The 9,447-nt window shown below is 26.3% G+C and overlaps 2 protein-coding genes and 1 long non-coding RNA gene across 3 annotated transcripts in view; 2 read left to right on the forward strand and 1 right to left on the reverse strand.

Moving 5' to 3' along the window:
- Positions 1–9,447, forward strand: part of LOC141526507 (uncharacterized) — a 1,028,588-nt gene that overhangs the window by 326,452 nt on the left and 692,689 nt on the right. The gene's annotated exons all lie outside the window — the stretch shown is intronic.
- LOC141526517 (uncharacterized) lies at positions 3,508–5,373 on the reverse strand. The gene is made up of 2 exons (XM_074241553.1): positions 5,219–5,373; positions 3,508–5,139 (listed from the first exon to the last, which is right to left on the reverse strand). The coding sequence occupies exons 1-2, from the start codon at positions 5,219–5,221 to the stop codon at positions 3,730–3,732; spliced, it is 1,413 nt and encodes a 470-aa protein (XP_074097654.1). The 5' UTR covers positions 5,222–5,373; the 3' UTR covers positions 3,508–3,729.
- Positions 7,098–9,316, forward strand: LOC141526522 (uncharacterized). Its single transcript, XR_012479038.1, has 2 exons — positions 7,098–7,628; positions 7,788–9,316. It is a non-coding gene; the product is annotated as an uncharacterized LOC141526522 (long non-coding RNA).

Genomic DNA, 9,447 nt, shown 5'->3' on the forward strand with positions numbered 1-9,447 from the left:
CATTATAATAATTATCGAAATTATCTTTATTTTTATTGTTATTATTGTCGTGATGATTATTACTATTGATCATTATTATTATCATACTGTTGTTAGTAAATAATACGATTTACCAAACTCATAATGAATATAAGCATTATGTACAGAATATTGTCGTTTTGAATGCCCGCGCAGTTCGGTCGTAGTATAGCAGTGCCACCTATATCTGTAAAACACTCGACCAGAATTACTTAAGCAATGATCAGCTGACTATTACATAGAAACTAAACCCAAACAATGTGAGCTCTTGTAGATATTGACTCTAGTTAATAAATAATACTTAATTTAAAAAAATTCATATGTAAAGTTGATAGATAGTAAATTCTAGAGATTTTATTTTTAAAAAAAAATTTCAACATTTTATGTGATTGAAAAAATTTTCAATTCAAATTATGTACTTTTACCGCCGAAAATTAGTGCTCATACCATTGTAACAATAAAATCACGTTAAACTTTTATTTCTCGTAGAGTAACTAATAAGCATTAATAAAATTCCATCAAGTATATCCTTTGGTTTAGATTGATAGACAAATTATCAATCATAATATTTATATTTTATAAAATCGTAAAATAAATTTTCATGGTTTTTGTAATATTGGTGATGATTGTTGCTATTTCTTTTATTTTCGATTTCGAACTTTCTCACTACAGTTTGTGTTAGAGTAACATTGACGAGCCCTAGTGAGCATCAACGCAAGCTCATAACTTTTTTTTTTAACTGTAGTCTCCCATCTAGTGGAGAGTTACCATACATTCTCGAATTATTTAGTCTGTGGCATGTCACTTTCTCCATAAGAAAAAAGTTCAAAATCTAAAAATCTGGGTCGCTATAGTTTATGCTAGAGAATTTAATTAATTTTAAATAGAATTTATTATTTTCAATGACCATTATCAATTAATATTGATAATATAACATATAATGTATAATTATAGAGTAATATTGGAGAAAAAAAAGTTCTGTAGAATTAATAAAATTTTACAACCTAAAAATATCGTTCTGCTTACGGTAAACACATTCGGTAGTCTGGCGCTCCGTTTACAACGGAATGAACGGAACTTGGCACCAGATTCTACCGAATCTGTAGATAGCTTATGGGATGAATCGTTTTCCACAATTTTATCTTTGGTAATCAAGAAAAATTTTGTAGAAAATATACAGCATTTCAGTTCCAAGTAATATGCCGTATACGGTACGGGAAATATTACGAATGCCATGTACCTGAACTTATAATACCAGATTTATATTCATCCATGCTCCAGATCACCCAAATACACATGATAAGAAACTAAATATATCTGACAACTTCAAAACTAATCATTTTCGTAACGATTACGACTCTTAAAAGAATATTTATAAAAGCGAAAGAAGAGTTAGGAATTCTGAAAAATATTCAGAATCTAAACCAAACCGATACTTCTTAATACGTGAATATTCAATAGATGCTATGAACCCCACGCGACCGACTCAATGTATTTCAGAGTTACCGAAATGACATATCATCAATGTTATACATAACTTTTATCGATATTGACATTTAAAAATATTTATAAATATCGAAAGTATAATTACAGAAGTATCAATAAGGAAAGAATTCCAAAAAAATTTAGATCATTTAAAACCTAATACTTAATCAATGTGAAAAAATCTCAAGACATCCTTGTACTCCCGCGATTTATTTCAATTTATATTTTAAAATCACCGAAATGTATGCATAATGAAAACCTAATTGTATATAACTTCTTCAAAATCCAATTTTATAAAAATAATTACGCCTATTTGAAATTTAAGTACAAAAGTATAAGAAAAATAAAACAATACAGAAAATATTAAGAGTTCAGACAAATTCAATACTTCTTAATTCGTGAATAGTTGATGATTGCTCTGTACCCCACGCGACTTATTCCAATTCGTCCTAGAAAATAACGAAAATATATTGTATAATAAATTGATCATATATCTCCCATTCGGGGTTCTTTTGAAATGTTTCTGATTCAAGTTAATTTTATTGTTTCATAAATATTCGTACTCTGGGCTTGAAATTTTTTTCGAATAAAAATAAAATTCTAATTTTTGAAAAACATTATTTGAAGGATACTCTTAGGAATGATAATTTAATATCTAAGAATCACAGACATAAAAATCTTTTAACTTCTCGTAGGGTTGGTCGAATTCATGACCTTCTTACGATGAATCTGAGTTACTAACCACTGCGCTAAGTTGCCAATTTTCAAGTGTAAGTATTTTTCATCTACATAAGTTAAAAATAGGACCATAGTTTCACTGTTCGAATTTTGAGAAAGGGAAGAGTTGAAGACCAAGAACAAATATTCCGTGTAACAAAAATTTTTTCTTAGAATAAGTGGTAATCTTAATTGCAATGTAACAATCAAAGTGGTGATTCATTGCAATGTAACAATCGAAATTCTAGATTACTATATATTTATTCTCCAGTCACAACTACTGATTGTAATTTTTTATTTATTTTAATAAATTACCAAGATCTAATTTATAATGAATAGATTAGCAATCAAGGAATTTAATTTATGAAAAACATATATTTGATTAATTAAATACATTAATCAAGTCACTAAATAAAAGTGTAACTCATGCTTGTCATCAGTTTTTATTTATTTGATATCCTACGCGATAGCCAAATTTTCTTTTATTTCATTGATTGTTTAAATTAATTTTCCATAATCGCAATCACTATGAAAATTATTATGTTGTTAGTTGAATACTTATTCATTTTATCTATCTTTTCTGTTCGTTTATAACATTCTCAACTGAAATAAAATTAAATTTTTCTCAATGACGTTTAATAATAACTGGTAATTGATACTATATCAGATAAATCTATAGAAATATTGTGTACTATAAATAGTGGATTATATGTACCCCAGGAAACAGATAAACATATTGATGTTATTTTAGTCGAAAAAAAAAGTACCAAAATCTGTCGAATTTATTACTCTCATCCTCTCTTTTTCTTTATATGGCAGTTATTTTAATAATTAATAAATAGGATTCACAAGAATTTTAAATCAGTTTTCTCGATGTACTAGAGAATTCGACTTATCGATGAATTTATATAAGACATGCATGTATCTTAAGTAAATATAGTCATTTTCTCATCTGTTATTTAAGATTCACATTGAGTGCGAAATATTTACAAACTAGGAAAAGTATATAAGAAATAAAAATCATAAACGTACAGATTGTCAGTGTGAAAACGAATGTAATAACCCTGATTAAAAAAAAGTATTGAACCTATGCAACAGTATATCTATATTGTACGTATATTATACATACAATATAGATATACTGTTGCATAGGTTCAATACTTTTTTTTAATCAGGAAATTCAATCATTTGTTATAGAAAAATTTGTATTTTTCGTCAAAAATTTCCAAGATTTTAAATTAACATTTTATATGAAATTGGCTACTTTTAAATCTAGAATAAAAATACTTTTTTACTTTTACATAAAATTTTAATTGTTAATTCTAACAGCTTATTGTATTAAGTTTGTCGATAATACGGTAGTACAATGAATAATTCATTTCCTGAAATTTAATTAAATCATGAGTACAACATAGTTTGTTAGTTTAATACTTTTATCTTAATTTGGAATGAAAAATAATAAATTTTATTACTATTACAAACATTTCTAAAAAGAATCATGACTTTTTCTCATGAAATACTGGCGCATTCAGAACACAATAAAATTAAATGAATTTGACACATCGGCCTTTCGCATTTGCCGCAATAAGATCGAACTTTTTTGTCAGCATTCCGAGGACAAACGATGCACCTAATAGGTTTATTTTTTTTTTTATCAAAAGTTTTGAATTCAGGTTTTAGTGATAGATAATTGGCAGCTTTATCACGCAATTCTCTCGATAATTGTGGGCAGGCAGACCGCATTGTTATTTGATTTTTGACCAGAGCTAAACCTAATTGTTTCAAGTATTCTTTTCGAGACAAGGTGTAATTTTTTGCAGTATGTTCAATCACAAAACTATTCAAGCAGGCAATATCTATCATGAAAAACAATAGTTTTAATAATAATCGATTTGCATGCCCAATCATAGAATATTTACTCAAAATTTCTTCAGTGGTAAAACCATGAGTATTTTCAACTTTCTGATGGACTGAAGAATTCCAATCACTCTGTAGGGTATCAAATTGTTCGCAACTCTCATCTATCATAAATGTAATTCCTTCATTTCGTGATTCTAATAAATCTATTACAGCACCATGATGAAGAGAGAACTGTTTTATCTTATCATCAAACCGTTTCTTATCATAAAACTCCAAGTTTGACACGTAACCGTAATTAGAATCCATGATAAAATAAACAATAAAACTTGAAAATCTTGTATTTTTAGTTAGTGGCTTGTCCAATTTACTTTTGAATGTCAAATATTTTCTGCTAATCGTAATTTCAGGTCCTAATTCAAAATTTTTTTCACAATTTTTCTTAAAAGCTCCTATAATATCTACAAAATCACTTTTATGATGAACTTTGTCAATTTGTTTTGTTTTACTGGGGTTAGTAAAGTTCACATATCGCAATAAAAACTTAAATCTTCTCAAACTTATTGATAGGCGAAAAACTTCCGCTCCAATTCCACCTTTCTCCCATAAATCATTCAATTTTAAATTGCACTTCAATAAACCAGCTAATATAATAAGACCTATGAAAACTTTAATTTCGTGAAGTTCCGTATTTTGACAATCACGTTCTCTGGAAAAATATTGACGGACAGCATCTATGTGTGAATTTGTACAGTTTACTATATCTGTTAAAAGTTTTTCATCAAAAAATAACAAAAAACTCTCGTCAATGGAATTCCTTGGTTCTGTTGAACAATTTTCATTGTTTGTGTCAGAATTAACAATGTTATCAACAGCGGGTTGAAAATCATTGCTACCTTTACTGATATCTGACATAGAATGCGAAAGTTCAACGAATTTCCCCAAAAGTTCATCCACCTCAGCATCATTACCGTCGTTGTCAGTATCACTCCAACTATTTTCAAGTTTAACATCTTCAATCAATGACTTTTTCAGTGAGTCAAAATTAAGCATTTTAGCAGCCTAAAGAAAAAAAAATGATTACAATAATATATGCGTTGTAATCACAAGCAAAATAATTTTTTATAATATTTAAACCTACCATATTGATTTTACGATAATCAATTATTTTTTCTCAATAAAAAAAATATATGTATGTGTATTTATAAGCGTCTAAACTTAAAATGAGCTCCCGTGATTTGAATTAAATATAAAATTTTTCACTAGTAATAAATAAATAAATACATGATAAACTTAAGATGTATGTCAGATAAACAATCTTAAACATAGAATGCGTACACTTAAGTAACTAAGTAACTAGTTTCTTTTCGATAGTAACAGATGTCACTTTGTGAGAATTTTAGAATATCATAAAAACGATAGAGATAGAAAATATGAATGATAGATTAATTTTTAAAAGTAAAAACTTCATAGGATATATTAATCAATTTCAACTATTCATAAGTTGAAATAACCCTGATTAAACAAAATGATTAGAGAATTGAGAATGATTTGATTTTTAATCATTTCTAATCATGTCTCTTACAGACATTTAACATCCCTGGTTAAAAATATTGATTGAAAAGGATTGAAAATGATGAAATTAGAATACTTTTGAATAATTTCAATTCTTTTTCATGTATATATAGATATACAGTTCACATAGGGGACTGATTCCCAATACTTTTCAATCAATATTTTTAATCAGGGATCCCTCATTAAAAAAAAGAATTAGAAATAGTTCAAAATGATTTGATTTTTAATCATTTTGAATACATTCTAATCCTTCAAATCCTTTTTAATACTATCTCTTATGGGCATTTAACATGTGAGATCGTTTTTAATTCTTTTTTTTTAATAGGGGATGTGAATTTATACATTCGAATTATACTCTAGGTGAACTTCAACGCTAAAAAATTAATAATTTAATATCATCGAACTAAGTGTAAATAATAATCGAATGCTACCTTTTTTAGAACTTTTTCAAACACAAAATAAATCTTAAAAAACAATCTTTTCAGACAATAACTATTTTCCAATATCATTTGCAATTTTCGAAACTTGATGCATTAAAAATGTCTTAAGTTTATTTAAAATATAATAACAAGAGAGTCAATAAGAAATAGATCTATGCAATGTACAGCATTTAAGACACGACGGATACCTAGCGCTAAAGAGAGCACAAGAAATGACGTGCACTCCATACGCGATTAATCTCGATGCATTTTGGAGGGTCATCGAAATGTATGTTTAATGATAAATCAATTGTATATACGTTTTTTTTTTTTTTTAAATTAAAGCATTTAGACTATTCGAGATTATTCAAGGTACAAATACAGAAAAAATGATAAGAAATAATGTTATAATAAATACTTAGCATACAAGACAAAACTAATACCCGGTGCTACATAAAAACATAACGAATGAGCCCTTGTTAAAAAAAAGAATTAAAAATGATCTTACATATTAATTGCCCATAAGAGATGGTATTAAAAAGGATTTGAAGGATTAGGAAGTATTCAAAATAATTAAAAATTAAATCATTTTGAATTCTTTCTAATTCTTTTTTTTAATGAGGGAGGTGTACCCCACGCGATTAATCTCGATGCTTTTTAGAGAGTCATCGAAATGTTTGTCTAATGATAAATCAATTGTATATATCTTGTTTTTTTTTTTTTTAACTTAAAGCATTTAGAATACTCATGATCATTCAAAATACAATTGCAGAAAAAACGATAAGAAAAAATGTTATAATAAATAATTAGCATACAAGACCTAACTAATACCCGGTATTACATAAAAACATAGCGAATGAGGTGTACCCCACGCAATTAATCTCGATACATTTTAGAGTCATCGAAATTCATATAAGTATTATGATATGATAATTGCATATAACATCTTTTAAATTATTAGTCATCTATCAATATTATCTATTAAAAAAACCTTTTATTCTAATATAAATACAATCTCAAACTTTTTACGTCAACGTTTTATTGTTTGACTGATTCATAAATATTAACATTTTTCTATTATGCCTGTGTTTATGTAGAAAGAGGAAGTCACGCCATCTGGTATTTTAATATTCAAAATAATTTTTGATTTTGATAAATAAAATCACTACTTTATCTTGTCTTAAAATATCGATGCAACGTAAACATAAATAAAGTCAATGAGATGGAAAGATTTTTAAAATAATTAATAATAACATTGATTAATTGTAGTAAATCTACACATTTATATATATCGTTCATTTTGTATTTTAATTTTGATGCATTATTCCTTGATGCCTGTGTATCAACGTTATTTGATACAATAATTTGGAGTTGATTTATAAAAAAATACACTATTTTTATTGGCATAGTCGAAGTGTTGATAAATTGTATGTTGCTTGGTTACAATAGAAAAACAAAAATATTTAGTTATTGGACATGAAAGTGTTAAGTAAAAGAAAACAATGTTTGTCAAGTATTGAGGTTATGAATATAAAGCTGTACTAATTATGCAAAATGGTAATTATATTTTTGATCAATTATTATCTCTGCGTATATTTATATAAAAAAAAAGAGTTATTTGTAATCGTTTTTCTATATCTATTATCGCTAAAAGAATACCGCTTATGAATGTTTAATATTAAATGGATTAACTATCTTTTTTTTTTATTTTTGCAGACAGAAAAGGAATTCTAATGGCAATAGCTTAAAATTTAAGCAAAAATTTACCCAAGGTGCTTATTTAAAAATAGCAGTCTACTCGATGAAAAAGTATTTAGTTCTTCAAAAATAAATTGTCCAAATTTTGGCAGAAAATAATGAATAGTTTCTTAATAATCCGAAGAAAATTCAGATTTTTAGAAAGAAATAATACCAAAATTGAAGATTCTGATCATGATTTAGATTCAACACCTGATATAAGAAAGGATTTAATAGTAACTGCTTCAAGAGATCACAATTACTCTATTGTTTCTGAGATTTTAAGTTAAGAATTGAGTGTTAAAATTTTGAACACTTACTTTCACGTTAGAAGTTGGAATTTACCTGATTTTTCTAGCTTTTACTGCATATAATACATGTTTTTCCATTAAGCTTTAATTGAAAATCCCAAAATAATTTAATCTGTATTTAAGCATTTAAATTTAGATAATATATTATATATTCACAGCTTGTAATAATAGCAATATATAGATACCTATGTTCCTCTAGGTGGAATTGAGCATAGTAATGACATAATTGTAAACTCAAATCTGGATATTTTTGGTGGTACGTCTCAATCAAAAATGTATGTAGATAAAAAGCGTAAATTATCAAGTTTTACTTTTTTAAATAATGACAATAAAACCAGGCTTCGTCAAATAAAAAAAAAAATGAAATAAACGATATCCTTATTCAATGTCAGAGTTACTAATTAATGTATTAATTACATACTAGTTACATATTAATGTTTTAATATGAAATATGATTACAACGGTATAGTGAAATTTGAATTCATGCTCTTTTTTTTCAGCAGCAAAAAAAACGAAATATTTGTCTAAAGAAGCCCCGGTCAGAATTTAAACGGCCGTCACATTAAATACTTTTGGAGACTTTATTGAAAAAAATGAAAATTCCATCTACTTCATTAATTAAAAATTTTTTGAAAGAACACCCCTCGTGTTTTAGAAAAACTCAGCTACAATTCGAGCTTGGAATCATAATTAATTTACAAAAATCAAAATAAAATCTATAATTTTAATATTTACTTCAAGTATTATTTTTAATAAATAAATGTAAAAAATTAAACCAAAAAAATTTATCATAAAATTAAGCAAAATATTTAATATATAATCAAAGGAAATTGTCAATTTGGTTCAGATAATACATTTACAATTTATGAATTCTTTCTCTTATCAATAGTTTGTTTTAAAATATCAAAATTATAAGACTTGAAGCTTTTCTTTCAATATTTTTTAAGTATTACTATTGAAATATCATAGATACTTTATTCGCGCTATTTCAAAAAGTCAATGTGTACAATTATATGGTTTGTAAAATATGTACTGTTGATTGGAATCATGCAAGCAAGTAAATTAAAAACATGTACAGTGTACATTGTACACATAGCTTGGATACAATATAAACGTCTTTGTTAAACTATAATATTTTCATGATATTTCTTTCAATGTGTCGAAATAGTTTTTACTATTATCCTATTTTCATGACACTTAATCTATCAATAATTTAATTTAGTTGACATTTATTTATGAATTTTACTTTTTTCCCCGATTTCATTATTAACAACAAATTTTAAATATTTTATTACTGAAAAATAACAGTTTTAAAAAATTTGAACAAT

The sequence above is a fragment of the Cotesia typhae genome, unplaced genomic scaffold (genome assembly GCF_013202065.1).
Source record: "Cotesia typhae breed Kobodo isofemale line unplaced genomic scaffold, CoteBio_Ctyphae contig_34, whole genome shotgun sequence".
In the NCBI taxonomy this organism is placed as follows: Eukaryota; Metazoa; Arthropoda; class Insecta; order Hymenoptera; family Braconidae; genus Cotesia; species Cotesia typhae.